This window comes from Hibiscus syriacus, unplaced genomic scaffold (genome assembly GCF_006381635.1).
Source record: "Hibiscus syriacus cultivar Baekdansim isolate YM2019G1 unplaced genomic scaffold, ASM638163v2 tig00110332_pilon, whole genome shotgun sequence".
In the NCBI taxonomy this organism is placed as follows: Eukaryota; Viridiplantae; Streptophyta; class Magnoliopsida; order Malvales; family Malvaceae; genus Hibiscus; species Hibiscus syriacus.
The window spans coordinates 6,047,175-6,069,494 of NW_024062688.1; the positions used below are offsets into that span (position 1 = coordinate 6,047,175).

Below are 22,320 nucleotides of genomic sequence, written 5' to 3' on the forward strand. Positions count from 1 at the left end.
GAACAAATCAAGCTTCATACATTGGGTTTCTGATCTTAGCTTGGTCAATCTGATAACAGATCACATTGCCAATTGCCATAGCCAATAAACAACATTTAGCATTTGCCTAGACAAAGTGTAAAATTGTATATAATCAATCATCTTCAGAACTGATATAATCATCATCTGTGTTGATCGGATTCACAAGATCAAGCACAAAGTGTAGATCTAGAAAAACCCTTGGAAAATTCCTAGTAATTTTCATCATAGAGAAACATTTTGCAATGTTAAAAAATCAGTGAATCGTCGATAAATTTCCAGCAAAACGAGCAGAAACCAAATACATCAAATTTCTTTCAAAAAGTGTACTCCGGTCATGAGTGTTGTGATTTCCATAGGCGTTGGTGCTAAGGAAAGACTCCATCTGCTATAATGAAGTACAATTTCTTTCAAATTTGATTCGCCGCCAAATACATATCTACCAAACCAAACAAGCATAAAGAAAAAATCATCCACTTTTGTATCCATCTTAGACATCTTCATTCTTCTCTTGTCAACGTCTGTTTATTTAACGTTTTAACAATCTACAAATAACTCTCTAAATTCCTAAACTAAATCTTCTATCCCTAATTCCTAAACCTTTACTTCTTGAATCTTCAAATAATTCACTAGTTCATTGTCATCAATGAATGTGTACTGTCAAATCATACTACTATAATCTATTCCTTTTGTCATCAAACTTATACCGATTGATCCCACTCTATTACTATTACATAAGATATCTGAATCCTTTATTCCTCTCAAATTATTTTATCTTTTGTCTAATTATCATCCATTGATCTATCTCCATCAATGAACCTATACTATTATTTACGGGTGTTCAAAAATACTCAATTCAATTGACCTAGTACCGTTTACCTCGTCGATAGTATGCAACGTTTAAAGCTTCTATTATTTGAGAAGATTTAAAGATGATATGTGAGTTTGATCAATTAGTAAGTTCCAACAATGTGAGAATTAAATAATAATAATAACTGATAAATTTTGAAATTTATTTTATATAATCATATAATTATTTAAGAAGGATGTATGGACTCTAACGAAGAATATGTATAATTTCATTATGGAATGAATTAAGTTAGACAAAGTCTAAGTAAGAGAAAAAAAAAACAGAAAATATGGAATAACTTCACAGATCTACCCGTCTCTTCTATCTTAGGTAAAAAAACGAATGGAAGGAATGATTATTCAACAATTTGATTGCCACTAATGACAATTTTACGAGCAAATAAAACCATTGAACATCCATGGAGTGCGCTTAATTTACTGAAATTAGCAAATAATTAAGATCAACACCACCAAATAATCGGTGGGTTCTCATTCTTTTCCTAATTTAACAAATGAAACCATTTCAATCTCATCCTCGAATGGCTTTTAAAGAGACCAACTCGACAAAATCCAGACACCCAAAAGAAAAAACAAAACTGGAGAGAGAAAACTTTTAACAAATTTTCGCTCTCTTTGTTAGTTTTGTTGAGGTTTTTTTTTTCAATTTTTAAGAACAAGGAAAATGATACAAAGTGGATGAACGTTTCAGGAAATTGTGGTCTTTGTTAAGACAGCAGAACTTTGTGAAAACAGCGGATTCTGGGTTTTGCTTGAAAAAATCTCTTTTCTTTTTTTGTTTTTGAAGTTTTGAACTTTTTTATAAAAAAAAAAACCCAGTTTTCCAAGGCAAGGATGGGTTGTTGTAGCAGCAAGAATAGATTGTTAGGAGCTGATCTCAATGGCAACACGTCAATCAAAGATTCAAAACAAGTTAATCAAGAAGAAAAAGTTCTGAAGTCTCAAACACAAGCTCCACAAGCAAGGCACCGCCACCACCAGCAACAGCAGCCACCACCGCAACCGAACCCTTCACCGGAATGCACAGAGTCGGTTCAAGTGAGGCACGAGACAGTGTTAGGGAAGCCATTGGAAGACATTAAGGAACACTACACACTCGAACAGGAACTGGGCAGAGGCCAATACGGGATAATTTACTTGTGCACAGAAAATTCAACAGGCAACACTTACGCCTGCAAATCCATATCGAAGCGAAAGCTGAAAACTAAACAAGACAAAGATGATGTCAAGAAAGAGGTTGAAATCATGAAGCATTTGTCCGGTCAGCCTAACATCGTGGAATTCAGGGGTGTTTTTGAGGATGTACACTCTGTTAACATCGTAATGGAGCTTTGTGCTGGGGGTGAGCTTTTCGATAGGATCATTGCCGAGGGTCATTATTCTGAGAGAGCCGCAGCAGCTATTTGTAGACAAGTCCTAAACGTGGTTCAGATTTTCCATTTCATGGGAGTGATGCACCGTGATCTTAAACCGGAGAATTTCTTGTTGTCTAGCACGGATTATGGCGCTATGTTGAAGGCAACCGATTTTGGGTTATCCGTCTTTATCGAAGAAGGTTCATTTTCCACCATTTCCTGTTTGATTCAGATGACGTTTTGCATTGCTGCTCATGTACTAATGCGTTTGAATTTCGTCACAGGGAAGCAATATTGCGACATAGTCGGTAGTGCTTATTACATAGCTCCCGAAGTCCTGCGACGGAGTTACGGAAAGGAAATTGACATATGGAGTGCAGGAGTTATTTTGTATATTCTACTTAGTGGTGTTCCTCCATTTTGGGCTGGTAATTTAGGAAATTGACATGTTTTAGCAAGTTGTTGCTGTTCTGTTTGTCATAATGTTTATGTGCTTTGATGGACATGTATTGCAGAAACTGAGAAAGGGATACTGGAGGCCATTCTTGAAGGAGTAATAGATTTCGAAAGCGATCCATGGCCTTCGATTTCCGAGAGTGCCAAGGATCTAGTGAGAAAGATGTTGACAATGGACCCCAAAGAACGGCTTACTGCTGCACAAGCTCTTGGTCTGTAATGGTTTCTTTATACAACTTTTGATTCTGATGCCTTTGATTAACATGTAATGTTCATATTGTTAGAGCACCCTTGGCTGAGAGAAGGTGCAGCATCAGACAAGCCTATAGATTCCGCTGTTCTAACCAGATTGAAGCAATTCAGAGCAATGAATCAGCTGAAGAAGCTTGCATTGAAGGTACGGTATCTAACTGGATCAAAGAAGCTCCAATTGATATGTTTAAACCTTTGAATTATACCGGTCTAGACGCTTCTTTCGTTCTTCATCCTATAATGTTGGTTTATATGAAATTATCCAGGTCATTGCAGAAAATCTATCTGAAGAAGAGATTAAAGGTCTTAAAGCAATGTTCACAAACATTGACACAGATAATAGTGGCACAATCACTTACGAAGAACTGAAAGAAGGTTTGGCTCGTCTCGGATCAAAGCTAAACGAAGCTGAAGTCAAGCAATTGATGGAAGCTGTAAGTATTTATCTACCCCAACTGTTTACACTTTTGCTTATAGTTGATTATTGAAAATTTATGTTCAATGCGTTTTCAGGCTGATGTGGATGGAAATGGAACGATAGACTATATTGAATTTATCTCAGCTACAATGCATAGACACAGACTCGAAAGAGATGAACACCTGTACAAAGCATTCCAGCATTTCGACAAAGATAACAGCGGGTGAGTTCCGAGTTTTCATGTTATCATTATTAAAGTTTCATCCTTTTTACTCATCAAATGCTAAACTGTCTGCAATCCCACATTGTACATTGAACTCATTGTCTACTATCTATGTGTTGGTTTCGTACTCTCATTTACGACGTTCTAGATCTTCTCCTGGACTCTTGAGTTCTTTTCCAGGACAAATTCATGGACTGCCCTTTGATTCATATAAATATTATCATTGTTTGCAGGTTCATTACAATGGATGAACTAGAGGCTGCTATGAAGGAGTATGGAATGGGTGATGAAGCCAACATCAAGCAAATAATCACTGAGGTGGATACCGATAACGTAAGTTTGTTTCCGAATCGATCTTGGTGTTTTCTTATAATTACATTACCGGTAGTACTGATGCTGTTTACATTAATCAGGATGGGAGAATCAACTACGACGAGTTCTGCACAATGATGAGAAGTGGAGCACAAACCGGAAGGCTCTTTTAGAGGCCTTTTGGATGTTCCATTACGGTAGCTGAGTTGCTTAAGACTGAAGTAACCTAATTAGCAGTGTGACACCAGTAGGTATTCATGGTCACTAACTATCTTGATCCTAAAACGGGTAATTCGAGGATACGAGAGTATGAATTTGAATCTGTTTGAGTCACATTCTTGTTTATGTATATCTACATTCTGGATCATTTATCTATCATTTTCCGAGTTCTATTATTGATTATCACCTTCTTTCCTTTCATTATTCTACATATACGGTATTTCGATGTTACTATATCGAAGCGCAGCCGTATAACATAGCTCCGGTGACCGCTAACCCTTCTTCTTTAAGAACTTAGGCCACTGGAACCACCTAGAGGGCTAGATATAAAGTTCACAGTTCCCCATTAAGCCTTCAACAGTTCGATTAATAATACAAATACGATAAGGGTACTCGGTCTAAAGATGTAACCCCTTAAACATGATTATAACACATGAAAATAACAATATGAACACGATAAGAATACTGGGTCTTAAAATGTTTAACTTTCGTTTCGCAATCCTGACTGTGAGCTAAGTGTTGAACTCCAGTACTTCTCGATCTCCTCTGCTGTCCTTCCAGGGGTTCTCCCAGCAATCAAAGACCACCTGATGCATGCAAATAAATCATTAAAATTACTACAAAACAAATATATATACATACATACACAGACACATATGTATACATCTTGTGTAATGATGGATAAACCTTTGTCCAACTAAATTAAACATTCTGGCAATAAACATCTCTTCATCCTCAGAGAATTCCACCTTGGTCTCCTCTGTTCTTCCCTCTGCAACAATATAAACAACAAACATTAAAAGAAAAAAAAAGAAGCTGAGAGATTGTAAAAGATTATGCAACTATGCGACCTTTGGGGTTGCTTGAGCAGTGACGATTGGAGTCTCCCATGGATTCCCCACAGGAAGAGCCTGTACTGCTAGTAGCCACGCATAGTGTAGCGAGAGCATGAGTTTGCAGTATTCATGTGATGAAAAATCAACAATACTTGTGGAGACTGTTAGTTCCGAAAGTTGATGAGTCGTTGAGGTTGTGCTCTGCCTAGTGCTCCGGAGTTTGGATTTTAGTGTCTAAATGAAGAGAACATGATGCTGCTATGCGCATTGCTGTTGATTCCTTTTGTCCCTGCAAAAGATCATCAAATCTTTTTCACATCATTGACTCCTGCTTATCTCTGGTTGTTTGCATTTTCATAGGCAACTATATATTTTGGAATTAGCTGAAGGAGACGAGGCTCAAATCAATATTATCACTACAAGACAAGAGAATGTTACAAACATGTTTACACACACCAAACGTTGTCACAGAATATCATAAACTTATTTATCACTTACCAAAACTAGGATGTCGCTTTTGATATATATAAATGTAGGTAGTTAAAAGAGGAAGGAAGCCGAAGCTCGATTAAGATGATTCCTTCTTAAAAAACAATATGTAATCAGTTTAGAGTTGGAATTTTAATATCTTCAACTCTTTTCCGTGCACAAACTAAAAGGACTTATAGATTAATAATTAAATAATCGTAAGTAAAGCAAAGATAAAAAGGAAATATTACGATAACAGTGTTGAATGTGGAATAGGCAGTATCACAAAATATACAAGGGAAGGGTCTTGATTATTACCCTAATGTATCCACATTTTGACTAGTCGGTTATGCCAATATTTTGAGGATTAAGGGAGTGCTCGACATTGTAATGCTTGGACTAGGTCATTTCTCCATTACTAACCTCAATAGTAACTGGGGGATAGAATAGCTTTTAGACATTGGATTTTGTTATATTTTTCAATTTAAAATATTAATAAAAAAAATTATTTAAAGAAAACTAAAAATCTAATTTTATTAAGTTGGATAAAATTTTTATAAAATTTAAGACCAAAACATAAATTAATCATTCAAGGGACTAGGATCACTATCTATCTTTTGAACGTTATCTCTTATTAATAAATTATTAAGACACTTTGATTTTATCACACAATTATTATTTTTACATACGATCAAATTTATTAAACATTAAAATTATATTTTACATGTGTTAAGAAAATTGATCAACAATCTATTAAATCAAAAATCGCATTATGATCTTTAATCATAACTTCATTCAATTAAATAAAATAATATATCTTGCTTCTTATTTATATTTTCTTGCAAAAAAAAGGCATCTTTATGAACTCGTTGGGTTATCTTAATTTATTTGTGTATTTGATCTTTGAATTTGTAAAATTTATTAATGTTGGATGTATGAATTTCCCATTTTACTTATTCGAGAAGATAGGCTAAAATCTATTAAAAAAGAAGAAGAATAAGGACTAGTATGTTAATTTATTTATTATTCTATTTAAGTTGAATGATTTTATCTATTCTTTTATGGAGTTGATCACCCAATTCCATTTAAATAAATTAGAGCCTGTCCTAACTCTAACAGTCCTTTTCATATAAAACATGTTTCCACTTTCTGCTACTTTGATCAAAATTAGGGCATAATTGTAATGAGAAAACCTTAATACTACTGATCTTTTCCTAATTTTATAATATAAATGATAATATTTATATTTTAAAATAAAAATATTTGTTATCAAGATAAATAAAGTTGGAAGAATATTGAATTGTGGTTCATAACTTTCTTATTTATAATCACATGTTTCATTTAATTTAATTTAATTATATTTTTATATTCTATAACTTTTTAAATAATATATTTTATATATACAAATAATATTATAAAACAAACTGATATATTCGAATTAAAATTGTTATATAACAATTTCTTATTCCAGTTTGCAAAGATTATGTGGTCAGGGTACACTTATTTCTCTACATCAACCATAAAATTTCTACATGTATATTCATGATTCAACCAATATCTTATAAACATCACCCTCTTACGAAAAAATACAAATCTATACCATTGTTTAATTGAATGAATCAAAGAATTAAAGAAAGTATACACATATATATGTAGGGATCAAAACAACTTGCTTGCAAATTCATCAATGGGGGATCCTTCTACACGAGAATATCTGGATTTTTTAGCCAAGTCCCTCAGTTCCGATAAGCTTCGTCCCAGTTGCAATGCCACCTTCATTTCAAACAACTCCCCGTTTTCTCTTCTCTCCAAGTCAGATTCATCCAACGTTGATTCAATCAATTCTTGCACAAGCTTAAAGAATCCGGCGTTGTTCCTATACATCTCAAACACCATACCCACTTGTCCACCGTGCTCCAACGTGTTAACGGTTGAAGCTAAAGCTCCTGTGACGGCTGCCATTGTTGCAGCCCAAGGATTGTTTGAGCAAACCATTAAGGCTGATGCAAATCCAGTAAGTAATGGTCCTGATTTAGCTAGAACTTTGTTTATCTTCAATGCCTTGTTGCCTAATCTATCGTAATCTTCACCGTCTTTTTTCTTTATCACCTCAACAACTTCCTTCATTTCCATTTCCAATTCCTTGGTCCATCCATTGTTGTTGCTCTTCATTTCTCCATTGCCACGCTTTGATTTGTTTCTGGGCCACCAAACAGCTGGCTGAAAAGTTTCCGGGAATTTTTCAAGCATTACACCGAGCAAAGGGAGAGGGTAAGCTTTGTCAAGTGCCAACACTTTCTCCATAGCGTCGTTCACATCTTCTTGTGTGGGTGATCCAACAGCAACTAGGGTTTTTATTTGGTTTTCCAGCTGCTTAAACAATCTCGTGGCATTTCGTTGCTCTTCGACTAGTTGTGAAGGTTGAATCGTGTTCATCAACACCAACATCCCAGTGGCTGATAAGAACAGAACAGTAGATGCCAACTTTAAACCCACCCCAGAGCCACCGTCGCCGCCAGTGGCAGAAGCAACACCAGCCATGGTGGTCGCAGTGAGAGTCATCATGTTGATGGAGTTAAGCAGAAGGGTGTTCCAGTTATCTCGTTGTTCTCCCACGTTTTGATGCGTCTCCACTCTATCAGCTACCGCTTCCGAGATAGCATAAAGTTGTTGTAAAGTAGCCATTGAATTTGAAAGAGATGAGCTTTCTTGCAGCAATGGTGTCTCGTTAACCTTTCTGTCGATCGGGATTGTTTTGATGAATCCATCTCCAGTTATCTTGGGTTGTAATTTAGGAGCTGACAACCTGATTAACGGGAGCTTTGGGACTGAAATGGCGGCATGGATTTTGTTTGAAGAAGAAGATAGAAAAAAATTAGAAGCTTGTAAAGAAGCCATGCATATATGATTATGGATTTGTATGAAAACAGCAGAGGAAATTAGAATTAATTTGAGATTGATCTTTGAGCGAAGGAAAGATTGGATTTTTAGATGTTCTTTAGAGATGAAAGGTTAGGGGCTTAGGGCTCATTGAGCGTCATTTATAGCGAACCCATGGATACTGGGTCTGGTCTGGTCATCTGTTGGAAATTTTGACCGACTGATTGAATTGACTAAGCCGTCCCATTATATTGGCTGACCTATTAAAACTTTGTTTTGTTCAATTTTATGTAAAAACTGAAATATATATATTTGACTGCTTATTAGTCGATAAAGAAGTAAAAAAAAATATGGATAAGCATTGAATGTTGCGATAAAATACATTTTTATTAAACTTATAACCTCTTAAAGTTACTAATTTATTTAACATTCGATTTTCTTAAAATATTGTTTTAAAAAAAAACTTAATCCATCAAATTTCCATTCAATAATATTAAATCACGGACATTGTTTCCTGTATAATTTCTTGCAAAAGAAGGCATCCATGTTAGTCTTTTGAATTAAACTTGAGTTCACTCTGTCAATGCATTTATTTATTTTAATTTTAATTTGGGAGTAGTTGAAAATTATATATATATTTGGATAAAATAGTTGAATAACCTTTAGATATACATATATTATCGTGCTTTTGTTGAATTTGTAAACTTTATTTGATTATGTGTTGATTTCTTTTACTTGTTCAAAAACATAGGTTGAAGTATGAATTTTATATTCTTATTTCCTCGCAATCTAATTTCAATAAATCATACGCACTCTTACATTTTCTAACAATTTTTCGTATAAATCATCGATAAAAAGTATTTTAATTAGAATGATTTTTTCAACGTTTTAAGGTTTGAATCTAAGTTATTATCAAACTGAAGGCTAATCAACACACATTCTTGATCTCGTGTCAAAATTGGTAGGTCTAGTAAGTATTAATAGATAACCTCAAGTACTTTTGTAATAATTTTTCTGCTTTTTGTCGACGACGTTTAATACCAGCAAGGAAGTTTGAGAATTTTAAGATTTAACTTCTCAACATATTTATTTAATTTTTAACTCAAATAATTATAATTATTAATTTGATAGTTTATTATAATAATAGATAATGACCGTAATTATTTATAGTACGATTTTTAGTTTCCAAATTAACAAAACTAATGGGTGATATTTATGTGCATTTTTCTGCATGCATGAACGTTGAATGTCTGGATTAATTGATTTCGAACAATGAAAAAAATAAAGTTGAGTATTTAAACCCTATTACGTCTCAAATGAAAAGAGAAAAAACTCAAATTAGTATTGAGAGAGATAATCAGGAATCAAAAGACTAACTAGTATAGACCACCCGTAAAATAAATCTAGAGGATATATAATTTAATTGTAAAAGGAAATATTAGAAAGGGAAAACAGGCATGATATGCAAGGTGAGTAGAGAAGAAGGAGACAGAAGGGGAGTTGTTTGGTTTAGAAGCTGAATTATTATTACACGTGTTATTGGCGTTGAAAGCCAGGTGACCCACCAACAGTTTGGTGATACGCCACCATTACCATCAACTGGTCTAATTTGTGACCCTAATATTTAAGCATGTCGTTTAAGTTCCAAAGTTTAGAGCTTGTTTCTTTTTTCCTTGCTGCTTCCCCCAAACTAAACATGTTCGATACATGCATGCAATCCATGCATAGGCATTGAATGTTTCAAGCAGCCTCTTCTTTTATCTTTATGTAATTAAGTCAGAGCTATTAATTTGGCCGATTCAACCCATAATCCAATCATCGTCTTTAAAACTAAGGTTTACGTTATATTTGTTTCCCTGTAATTGATTTTTCAAAAAAAAAAATTTCTCATTTTATAGTGTTTGATTGATGGAGAATAGATGGTCAATGTAATTTTTTTCCGTAAGTCATTTTACTAACTTTTCACTTCAAAAGATAAACACTCAAAATATTATTATTTTATATATTTCATATTAATATATTATTTTAGTATTATTTTAATAAAAATATTTAGTATTAAATTATATTTATCGATAATTTTTATAATATAATATAATATAATATTTTTATTTTAATAATATATAATAAATTATTATTAAAAACTAATTTTATTTATTAATTTCATAAAAATAATATTATTGAATTGTTAAATATTTAAAATATATTCCTTAAAATATAATATAATATTCTTATTTTAATATTATAAGTTTATTAGTTTAATAATATTATTATTTTAATAAGTAATTAATATACTTAATTATATATTATTTTTATTTTAATAAATATTTAATATAATTATAATATTTTATTTCAAAAAATATAATAAATATTAATATGTTTATTTGAAATTGTAGATATAATATTTTAATAATAATGTTGACATAAATAATATTAGATAAATTATTTTAATATTTAAAAAATAATATCATTATTTTGTTAATAAATAATATCATTTATTACATTTGATGTTTATAATAAAAAAAAATTTAAAAAAATTATCAACTAATGAAAAATGATTTACACAACATCATCCAAACAATTTAATATGATTTTCATAAAATGTTTTCCAGGAAATGTAATTCATTTTCCGGAATCTGTTTTCCGTTAAACAAACGAACCCTTAGATTATGATATTGTTATTAACGGATCCAGAAATATTTTTGAGAGTATATACACATATTAATTATTGAAAATTTTTATATTGTGTGGGCACAAACAAAATTTCAAGGTGGGCACCTATAGTGAAATGAACAACTAATGTAGAGAAATTTGGATTCTAAGTTCCGCACGTGCCCAAGTATGCTTTGCATTCGCCGCCGTGAGATACTATCCTATTTTTCTCAAAATTATAAAAAGATAAAAAAAATATTTTATATCATACAATATGATATAATAAAATTAATTTTAAAATGATTTACTAATTTATAATAAAATTTATTTTAATTTATTAAATGTATATATATATTTTGATATATGTATATAATAATAAATACAATTTGATATTAAAATTAATTTTAGTAAATCTTAAATTAGTTTTAATAATCGATTGAGTTTTATTCGGTTGGCATGTCGTTGGAATAAAACAAAGGAGGATATAGGATTGAACATATTTAAACCTTCAAATGTCCTCTGATTTATAGATGGAGAAGAGTTTGAATAGTATAGATGTTATATCGATCTATTAAAAATATTTTTAAATAAATTAAAACTCTCTCAATATTATTACATATTTATAGATATTTAAACTAAACATAAGGTAATTTTTACCTTTATAGTAGATCTAATTTATCACTTCGTCCCTATCGTATTTTCGCATCAATTTAATCTTTGAACTTGTCTAATTGCATCATTCTATATATTCCTCTAACTTAAAATCCTAAATATAAACACTAAACCCTAAATCATAACCCCATAACATCTATATCATGCACTCTAAAACCTAAACCTAACTTAGAGTTTATAATTTAGGATTTTAAATTAGGGGTATGGTGTAGAATGATGTAATTAAATAACTTTGAGTGCATAATTGATGTGAAAATTCAATAAGGATGAAAATGATATATTAGGCCGACTACAATAACAAAATTAACGCTTAAACTACTTACTCGATCAAGAGTTACATTAAAAATATATTTTTAATTATTAAGTATATAAAAAATAATTCAAGTGGTAATTAAAATTTGTTATAGAATTTATATGGAGTAATAATTATCAGGTTTTCTTAGTTTTTTTATTAGATAATATTTCTAGACATTATAGATTCAATCTTTGATAAAATAGTAATTATATGTAATAATAGAGATTATATTCCAAACTTTGTATGTTTTCCAAGTAAAATTATATTTGATAGATGTTAACTTTTATTATTTAATTTTGTGTTATATGTATTTTATTTTTATTATTTTTAGTTAATAATTAATTATAATTTAATTGATAATATTATTATCTTAAACTCTTAAAAATTATGAATTCGAGTATATTTGGGAGTGTATTTTCCACTCATATGATTATAATTAATTAGATATAAATTTAATCTTAAATAAAGAATAAAATAAATTTAAAAGTCAACCATTTCAAATAAGAAATAAAAGAGGGGGGAAATGAAATAAACTAAAAGGTAAGGGAGCCTATGAGAAAAAAATAAAAAAATACTTAAAAGAACAAACGACGACTCGTCGTTGCCAACGAGAATGGCCGTCCTTATTGACTCCTTTCCCTCTCTTCTTCTTTAGCTCTCAGAATCTCATTTGATCCCTTACTCTGCAGATTCACAATATTAATTTTCACCCTCCATTTTCCTTTTTTGTTTTTTAACCTTTTCTCTAATTCGGTTTCCTAACAAAAGCATTTTAGAGATGAGTCAATTACTGTTCATGGTGATATTCTCGGAGATGGCGGTGATCATGGTATTGTCATTCAAGACCCCGTTTAGGAAGTTGGTGATAATGGGTCTGGATCGGCTCAAGCAGGGACGAGGCCCGGTGGTGGTTAAGACGGTGGCCGGAACAGTGTTCGTTGTGATGATGTCGAGTCTATACAGCGTGATGGTTACAAGCCGCTAATTATCGTGTCTAATTGGCATCTTAAAGCAAAGGAGGAACAAGCTCGGATTTTTTTATTCAACTTCCTTCTTTCTTCCTGTCGGTTCAATTTGATGAAGGTTGAAATATATAATTGTGATTATTTTAGCGATTCAAGGAGCTTGATGCTATTTAAGTGAGGTTTTAGATTCGAATTTTGTGAACAAAGAAAAATAAAAAGGGAGAGTTTTCCACTGTTCAAGGGTTCGAGTTTAGATGTATCTCTTAAATTTTAAATATAATTTCTTAAGTTCATATTTGCTTAAAAAATAAAATTATATATCTATCCCAGTCTATGTTAAACATAGATATTTGATACATATTTAGGCATGAACTCAAGAATACAATCTTTCGAATATATGAGAAAACTTCAAAATAATTGAACGTAATGATCTCATATATTTCCTCTTATCTAACACTCATTGTCGTTAATATAGTCTAGGACTACTTTGTGACAATGTATTCTTTTCCTTAGGGAATGCAAAATTTTCATTTTCTTCCTGGATTTTAATGATAACTTGTTGCAGGGGGCACACTTTTCCTAGCACTAATGATAGATAGATTACACCATTATATCAAAGAACTCCGGATAAGGAGGAAGAGCATGGATGCTCTCGGGAAACAAGTTGATTTGGACAAAGTTAAAGCCTTGGAGGAAGAAGTAACCCCTCTTCGTGGAAAACTTAAGCAGTTGGTATCCGATATCAAGACAAACACTAAACAGATCAGTGCTGCAGAAGTTAATTCAGTTGCTTTAAGGAAACAATCCGAAGGTTTGCTTCTCGAGTAGAAAGCCCCCAGAGCCAGTTGAAATCTTTGGACCGGAAATTGTCGCGTTCAGATAGAAAGAAGAATATGTAAGGAACTCAGCATCTCTTGCTAATTGTGCTTTCGATTCCATTATCTATTTTCGGGAGTTCTCTAATGGAATTGTTGGTTGCTGTTAACTTGAAATTCACGCATGATTTTGCAGTGTAAAAAATTTCTAAGGCTGGAGAAATTAGCATCTGTTAGTATTTTGGGGGTTAATGTGCATTACTTCACTGGAAATGAAATGTTGAATGGGTGAGTTTTGGAAACCATTCTAAGATTTTTCATGCTAAGTTTTTTGTTAGTGTTTTAACTCAGCTCGAGATCGGCTGAGTTTCAGTTACATAAACATGGAATTGTGGTTGGGATCGGAGTTCAGGTATATATAACTGGAAGTCGGATCGGAATTAAGGACGGAAAGAAACTACCACAGTATGTTGAGATTAAATGTTACAACAGGTCGTTGCAGGTGAGGCGGATTTTTGTCTGCCCAACTCTGATCTGACACAGTTAACTATAACTGAAATTCGATTTCAATATAATTTAATCTGTTTCAAATTCGATCTCGAAAATGAACAGTATATCCGATTCAATAAGCACATAAGTTAATCATTACATACATAAATATTGTCCTTAAACCTTCTTAAACCGTTAAAGAACAAAAGCAAAGTATATATGTCAGGAAAGTACAAAAGCAAAAGCAAAAGTGATAAACACCATAATAAAAAGAAACTACATACATATTCTCTTTGTCTCTCTCTGAATTTCTTGACAATAAAACAATACATATCCCAGTGGAGAAGCTAAGAACACAGCTTCCACTATTACTCCAATGGATTCTCTGATCTTCCCCAACAATAAAATTTCTTCATTTCTCTGTTTTTGTTCCTTAATCATTCCGTATCTTAGCCTCATAGAAGCTCAAGCAAGCCTTTGTAGAACCACCTGTGGTGAGATCCCTATAAACTACCCCTTTGGGATCGACGATGGATGTGGCAGTCCTTATTACCGACACATGCTTGTTTGTTCCGACCTCGGTAAGCTTCAGCTCCGTACGCCTTCCGGTCGGTACCCTGTCCGCAGCATTAGTTACTCCGATCCTCATATCCTCGTCACCGATCCATTGATGTGGAATTGTCAGGACGGCGATAACTTCCGTCCCACTAGACCTTTTAGCCTCGATACCAGCACGCCCTTCACGCTTTCCTCTCAAAACGATTACCTCTTCTTCAACTGCAGCAAGGATTACGTGATCGTTGAGCCAAAGCCTATCTTCTGCGAGAGATTCCCGGACCGCTGCGATTCGTCATGCGATAGCGCTAGTTATCTTTGCAGGCATTTACCTGAATGTGCCACTGCACTTAGTAGTAGTTCTTGCTGCTCGTACTACCCGAAAGCAACCGAGTCCCTAAGGCTGATGCTGCGGTATTGCGCCTCGTATACGAGTGTGTACTGGAAATCTGTTGGATCAACCACTGATTCTCCTTATAGCCAGGTACCCGAATACGGGATCCGGGTCGATTTTGATGTTCCGGTTACTACACACTGCCTCCAGTGTCAGGATCCATCGAAGGGTGCTGGAATATGTGGATTCGATACACAAACACACAACTTCCTTTGTCTATGTAAGGAGGGAAACGTCACCTCCTATTGTAAAGGTATGTTTGCCATGAGACCTTCAACCATTAGAGTTTAATTACATTTTAAGTCACTAATAGTTTTAAAACTATTAAAATTTAACCCCGACTCCTCCCAAAAATTTTCAGGTTTAATTATTTTTTAATATCCTATCAGTTTTAAAAGTAGCGAAATCAAGCCTTGACATCCAATATTTCTAGTTTAGTTACTTTTTAAGACCTTTCAATAAGATCTAATTCCCTTAATTTTTATGGTATAATTACTTTTTAGAACCCTGTTCGTTTTAAAGTTGTACAATTTAACCCCTTCATAGTTCAATCCTGACTACGTTGGTGTACTTTTACCTGATTTTTTCTTCTTCTTTTCTATTGATTTGTATAATCCCTTCATATGTGGTGTAGATCATGACATTTCAAGTCACAAAAGGGCAGGAGTCATTGCAGGTGAAAATATGAGTAATTATGGTGATGTATGAGTTGTTGATGGTATCGTATTTATCATGATTAATAGATGTGATTGCAATGACAGGGACTGTAACCGGAGTTTCAGCGGCTGGGGTCATAGGAATCGGGGTAGGTGTGTGGGTGTTGAAGAAAGTGAGAGCTAAAGCGCCTGTAACATGTGGGGTTCAAAGCAATGAGAATAGGGTTTTCTGAACAAAGTTTAGTGAGCAGTGTGTGCAAAGTTAAAGCAACTGCAAACTTGTTTCTTTTTCTTATTTTCTTAATCATTCCCAACTGTGTAGGCCAAACATCCCTAATGGATTTTGCTTTTGTTTACCTTATTTATTTATTGCAATAGAAATTCGAGTCTAGTGGATTCACTTAATAATTTTGTAATCATATATTTTAATTTCTTATTATCTATCTCTATCATATTTATATCATGTTATAAATTTTTGGTTTAAAGCTTATTTTTAGATTCGTAGAAAATTGAATTTATTATTTTCCTCTCAATAATATTTTCGTATTAATTTAACTTTTAAAATTATTTAATTGCGTTAATATTTAAAATATTTACTATGACTAAAATATAAATTCCCCACCTAATTTACGACTCATAACCTACGATTATTTATCAATGATAGCGTAACTTGTGAATCCGACTCCACTCCCACTCTAAAGTCAATACTTTTTCAAAATTTCACAATCAAATCCAATGCTAATTTTATAGTGGGTATCTCTATATGATATGTGAAGTTGCAGTGATGGAGCCGAAAAACATAGCATAAACTTTTTTCCTATGGTCTTTCTTTCATCATACCTCTACACTTAGCAGCACCTTCTTTAAAAGTCCCGTCAACGTTGAAGTTGAGCCAACATTCCTTTGGCGGTGACCACTCTACTTCTGCTTCAAAAGTTGCTTTTATCCAACATATTGAGCTAAATTTGAATATATATAAAAGGTTAGGGTGCGTTTATATTGTGTAAAATTCTTTTCGTTTTACATATTTTTAAAATCGTTGGATTGAAGAAAATTAAAGGTTGAGATTAACTTTTTATTTTTTAATGAATATTTTCTCATTTTCTACTTTTAATCTCATCATTTAATTTCTCTCCTCTAATCATTCTAAAAAAAGGTAAAATCAAAAGAGTTTTACACAATGTAATTAGATTATGCTATATATATATATATATATATGAGCAATAAGAGGTTTTGCCCAAATCTACGTGAGATTTTTTTGTTCGAATCCTTCTTGTCAGGGGTTTATTCGGGTTTTAAATGTTGGTGAAGATTACGGATATTGATTTAACCCAAAATTGATGGATTTCAAACTGATCTGATATGTTAGGATCAGATTTAATAAAATCGAATTCGGGTTATATCAAATTCTAAAAGGGTCAGAGTTGAGAGGAGAATATATATTTTTAGGTCAAATCAAATCGAGTTGACCAAAAATCTGATCAAATCTAACCCGTTGTCATCCCTAGAAGTTGGCTAATAGGTTAGGTAAATATAAATAGTTGAGAATCCGGTACCCGCAGGCCTGAGGTGCCAAAAATTTTGACCCATGACCGACCCTTGACCCGTGAAAAAATAACGAACTGAATCTGAAAATTCAAATATTTTAAAAAAAATCGAATAGTTTTATTTGAATTGATGGGTCAATGAATAGAGTAATTTTAAATGCTCTAGTCATGACCCTGCTTTTCTGGTCAACAAATAAGAATATAGTTTCTAAAAAATTTTACTAAACGAAGAAAATGATTGAAATGTAAATACCGGTAGTTACCTACCGACCTATATATATATATACACATACACACGTACTAACACTCGGCTATGTTGTTAGATTTCTTCAACTATAACACTTGAGGGGAGCAAAGCTTTTAATTTGTTTATCGGCCACGTAAAATATTATGGCTTTCAATCAACAATACATGACAGATATTCCCATAGGTTTTTGATTTAACCCAACCGATGAAGTGCTGATTGAATGCTACTTGTCGAAGAAAGTGAAAGGCGAAGCATTACCTTGCGATATCATCCGCGACTGCATAATCTACAGCGGCGAAGATAAAGAGCCATGGAAGATTTTCGGCGAGACTTGTTCTGAAACCTTTTACGTCTTCACGAAGCTGATGAAGAAGGGCAAGGTAAGAGCCGGTCGGATTGCTGGTTGCGGCTCTTAGAAAATTCAAATAACCGAAGATGTTAAAGATTCCAACAATCGTCTTATTAGCTTCAAAAAAGCTGTTTGTTTTCGAGGTTAAACCTTCCAAAGGTTTCAACAAGGGATGTTGGCTGATGGCGTGAGTTTTCACTCGTTGGAGACGATCAAGTAAGTTCCTTATTTTACTTCGTCAAAATAGCATTTTCCTTCTCATGTGTTATATTTAGGATTTATGATGTTTTGTTTAATTTTATGACTTATGAGTTAAGGTTTTCATTCAAATATATCAAGATAATATTCAAATAGATATATCTGTGGAATAATTTTTTTTCGCTATGAGTGCATGAAATATAACTTATTTTTTCTCAAGAATCAGAAATAACCATCTTCTCATCATCCATGGATGTAAGCTTTTCTTTTCTTTCTTTATTTCCGTTTTTACTGTTATATGTATTGTTGGAGCCGAGGTTTTTAGTGTTGATATTTTGAAGAATTACTCTTTTACTGAAGATCTAGGGACGATGATCTCTTCCATAAATTACGTATTTACTCGCTGACTTCCTATCTTATTCCTTTTGCACTCGTATGCAATTATGTTGCCCCAATTGATTCGGCTTTCCATTGCTTTTTGTTGGCATCACTCACCTCGAAATTGCTAAATTAGTTCATTAATTTAATGTTTACTTTTTTTAATTTTTTAAAAGGTTTTTATATTTTTATATATTCTCTGGATTTTTTTAATTATTTTGGGTTTTTAGAATTAGGACCAAATTGATAAAATTAGAAATATGAATTGAATTTATTTTTAACTATGATCAAGTTGATAAGATGTATTAGTTTGAAAACTAAACATGTTATCATATCACATCATCGTTTTAATCATCTTTTTAAGGACACGTGACCAACACGAAATAAAAACGTAATATCAGTGATTAAAATGAAACTTGTAGAAGATGGACGATAAAACCAGAAATGTTATAATAATTGAATGAGTAAATAATTTTATTTTATTTTTTCGGGGTAATAGTTGCAAACATGGGGTTAAAATCTAAATGTATTCTTATTTAGGGGTAATTATCACTAGTTTCTTTTGTTAGCAGCAGGAGTGTTTAACTTATAAATCTAATGTAGAGTATAGACATGCACAGAAGCCGGATTTCAATCCGATCCGGATTGGTTTTTATCTGATCCAGTTTTTTCCCATAGACAAAAAACCGGTTTATAAAATAACCGGTTCGGATTCTAACCGGTTTGGAGGGCCAGATATCCTAACCGGTGTAATCGGTTTCGGTTTGAAAAAAACCGGTTTTTTTTAAAAACCTGTTATAAAAAACCGATTATAATATTATTAAAATTACATCGTCATCAATTGCAACAAAGTTTACAATAATTGAAATACTTAAATACTTCCAAGTTCGATAAATTCAAATACTTAAAAACTTCCAAGTTCTATAAATTCAAATACTTAAAAACTTCCAAGTTCGATAATTGAAATAAAGTTTACGATAATTGAAATAAAGTTTAAAAATAAACTACATTGCCATCTCTTCTTCATCATCTTCGCCTTCTTCGTTTGGAGGGGATATTCCAAGCTCGACTTCTTCAATGTGTAAGTTTGCTTCCAAATCGGCATCAATTGCATCTTCTAGGGTGATAATATGTTGCTTTCGAGCCGCTCCATCCAAATAATCCTTCAAACAAATGCATACTTCCACCGACTCGGGACTTAGTCTTGATCTCCGTTGCGATATAACCCTGCCACTAACAGAAAAAGCGAATTCCAAAGCTACCGTAGAAGCTTGGACGGTTAGTAAATCACGGGCCATGGCGGCTATAATCGGAAATTGTGCTTCCTTTTCTTTCCACCAAGCCAAAATATCCAAACTTTCAAATTCTTCAAATGTCATTTTTGATAGAAAATCGCATGACATGTAATTTCCCAACTCGCTACTTGGGGTGGTAGTACGTGATCGTTTGGATTGAGAATTTACAAGAGTGTTAAAAAGATTCAAATTTATGTTACTTGGACGTCTACTAGATGATTCCGCATTCATTCTCATTTGATCGTGTATTACACTACTTGATCTGTATTTAGTTAAATAAAATGCAAACATGTCTCGAAAACATTTGTTAAAATAATTTATTTGGTTTTGGACAAAGTTGGGTTCATCATCGGTTAAATTAAAAGCAAACATAATTTGTTCAATTAGTGTTTCAACCCCGCCAACATTTAACATTGGGTTTAAAGCGGCCGCACAAGTAAAAATGGGGAGAATCTCCTTAAAATATTTTAAAAATTTTTCATTCATTGCAAAGCTAATTTTTTGAAAAACTTCGGTTTCAAATTCAAAGTCATTTAGTCAGGTAGCCAACAAAAATATTTAATTAAGAACCAACGAGCTAGTAGGGTAATAAACACTGGATAAAAAAGTTGTTGCATTTTTAAAAACCCCAAGCAAATCGGTTATTTTGGCTATAGTTTCTCAACTCAAATCCGGATAAATGTTTAGGACATGGCCCCTCTCGAAAAGTCGATCGTGAAATGTTTGCAATGTTTCCCTTTGCCTAAGGCGGTATGCATCATCATCCAAATTGAGTTCCAACGAGTTGGACAATCCAAATTAGGACCCAAAGTTTTTTTATTAATCGACTTACAAAATCGTTTATAATCATTTAGTCTTTTGTTGTTGTTACAAAGAACCGATTTTATCATTGTTTTAAATTCTAATCTAATCAGCTCAATAACCTCTAAACCGGCTTGCACGGATAAATTAATTATGTATGCAACGCAACAGGTATGAAAAAACGCACGTCTAAAATCGGTGAAAGTAATATTTTCAATCTTGGAACCGCGTTTGTATTATTCGATGCATTATCAAAGGATATAGAAAAAACTTTATTTTATAATTTATAAAGACAAATTACCCTTTTTAAAAGTGTAAATAAATTAGCACCGGTATGCGGCTCACCGAATAATTCAAACGCGATTGCTCTTTTCATCATTTGCCAATTATCTTGATCTAACCAATGTGTCGTAACGGCTAAAAAAGAATTTCCGGTATTATGAGGGGAACTCCAAACGTCACATGTAAGCGACACACCATAACGATGTTCTTGGAATCTTAAAATCATTTTTTCCCTCGCCGTACGCCTCATTTTTATAGCATCTCTTCTAAGGGTAGTACGACTTACTTGAGTATAACGTGGTTGCATTAGTTGTTGAATTGTTGCCGTGAAATCTTCATCATCAAAGTGGTCGAACGGCAATGTTTTTGTAATCACAGACTTTGTAAACGCTTCTCGTAATTTTTTGTTGTCGTAAACAAAAACACCACCTTGCGGTGTAAGATTCGATTAACTTGGATCTGATCTTGAGCGAAGTGTCTTCCATGATTTTGTCAAATGGTTCTTCAACGTTGTGTTTCCTTCCGGTGCAAGCAACTTTAGACAAAGTTTACAACGCGCCCTCCTCGAGCCAATTGACATCTCACATAAATCGTAATGATCCTAAATATCTTTGTTTCGAGTGTGTTCGATCACTCTCACGACTTCAAGGTTTCCCCCGACGGAAGATTCAGCCGTGTTACTCATGATGAACAAAAAATTATAAAAATAAGATTTGAGAGATGTTTAGGTGTTGTGTAATAAGATTTGAGAAAATTGTAATCAACCAAATACATTTCCAATTTATTTATATATGTTTATGGTGGTAAAATGGTAATTTTTTAAATAAAAAAGGGTCAAAAACGGCCACAAAACCCCCAAACGGCTATATTAACGGCTAGTTTTTTAAACACATACCGGGTTTTTTCCAGATAAAAACCGGTTTTTCCCAAATCCGGTTTCGGATATTTTTTACACAAAATCGGATATTCGAATTTTTTGTCACCTCTAGTAGAGCATATAAATCAAATTATAAATAAATATGTACACAACAATTTAAAACTGACATGTTAACTAATAGCATTTTTTTTAATTCGATCGTCCTAGTTTATTTATTAAACATATGGGCATCGTTTCTTTACCATGCTTAAACTTGGGATTTAACCTTTAGATCTATATTTGACGTATAGTTTAGATTTCTCTAATTTTGTAATGTCATTTGTGGGTCCAAATAATCGACATCGTTATCCATTCCAGTTAAAGAACAAACATATCCATATAAGCATAATTCAGTAGTTTACTCGGACAGCAGGGACCAGTTTGATGATAGAAACAAATTAAGCAGAGTCGCAAAATAATTCCAATTTGTATGCCCAACATATTCTGTTCCCCAACATACCCTACAAGTGTAGAGGGGAAACAACAATATGGGATGTCCAACAGAACAATATC

The 22,320-nt window shown here is 32.9% G+C and overlaps 4 protein-coding genes across 4 annotated transcripts; 3 read left to right on the plus strand and 1 right to left on the minus strand.

Annotated features, from left to right (window-relative positions):
• Positions 1-1,678: 1,678 nt before the first annotated feature.
• LOC120119571 (calcium-dependent protein kinase 2-like) lies at positions 1,679-4,234 on the plus strand. The gene is made up of 8 exons (XM_039139380.1): positions 1,679-2,440; positions 2,525-2,668; positions 2,756-2,908; positions 2,981-3,093; positions 3,215-3,382; positions 3,462-3,589; positions 3,823-3,922; positions 4,003-4,234. Exons 1-8 carry the CDS (start codon positions 1,720-1,722, stop codon positions 4,072-4,074), a joined length of 1,599 nt encoding a protein of 532 aa, XP_038995311.1. The 5' UTR covers positions 1,679-1,719; the 3' UTR covers positions 4,075-4,234.
• A 2,847-nt stretch (positions 4,235-7,081) lies between these two features.
• LOC120119964 (probable F-box protein At4g22030) lies at positions 7,082-8,393 on the minus strand. Its single transcript, XM_039139743.1, has one exon. It carries the CDS (start codon positions 8,320-8,322, stop codon positions 7,084-7,086), a length of 1,239 nt encoding a protein of 412 aa, XP_038995674.1. The 5' UTR covers positions 8,323-8,393; the 3' UTR covers positions 7,082-7,083.
• On the plus strand, positions 8,092-13,831 carry LOC120120026. The gene is made up of 4 exons (XM_039139786.1): positions 8,092-8,096; positions 12,069-12,075; positions 12,691-12,897; positions 13,439-13,831. The coding sequence occupies exons 3-4, from the start codon at positions 12,699-12,701 to the stop codon at positions 13,711-13,713; spliced, it is 474 nt and encodes a 157-aa protein (XP_038995717.1). The 5' UTR covers positions 8,092-8,096; positions 12,069-12,075; positions 12,691-12,698; the 3' UTR covers positions 13,714-13,831.
• Positions 13,832-14,486: 655 nt separating this feature from the next.
• LOC120120145 (wall-associated receptor kinase-like 20) lies at positions 14,487-16,139 on the plus strand. The gene is made up of 3 exons (XM_039139851.1): positions 14,487-15,391; positions 15,773-15,814; positions 15,900-16,139. The coding sequence occupies exons 1-3, from the start codon at positions 14,566-14,568 to the stop codon at positions 16,025-16,027; spliced, it is 996 nt and encodes a 331-aa protein (XP_038995782.1). The 5' UTR covers positions 14,487-14,565; the 3' UTR covers positions 16,028-16,139.
• The last annotated feature ends 6,181 nt before the right edge of the window (positions 16,140-22,320 follow it).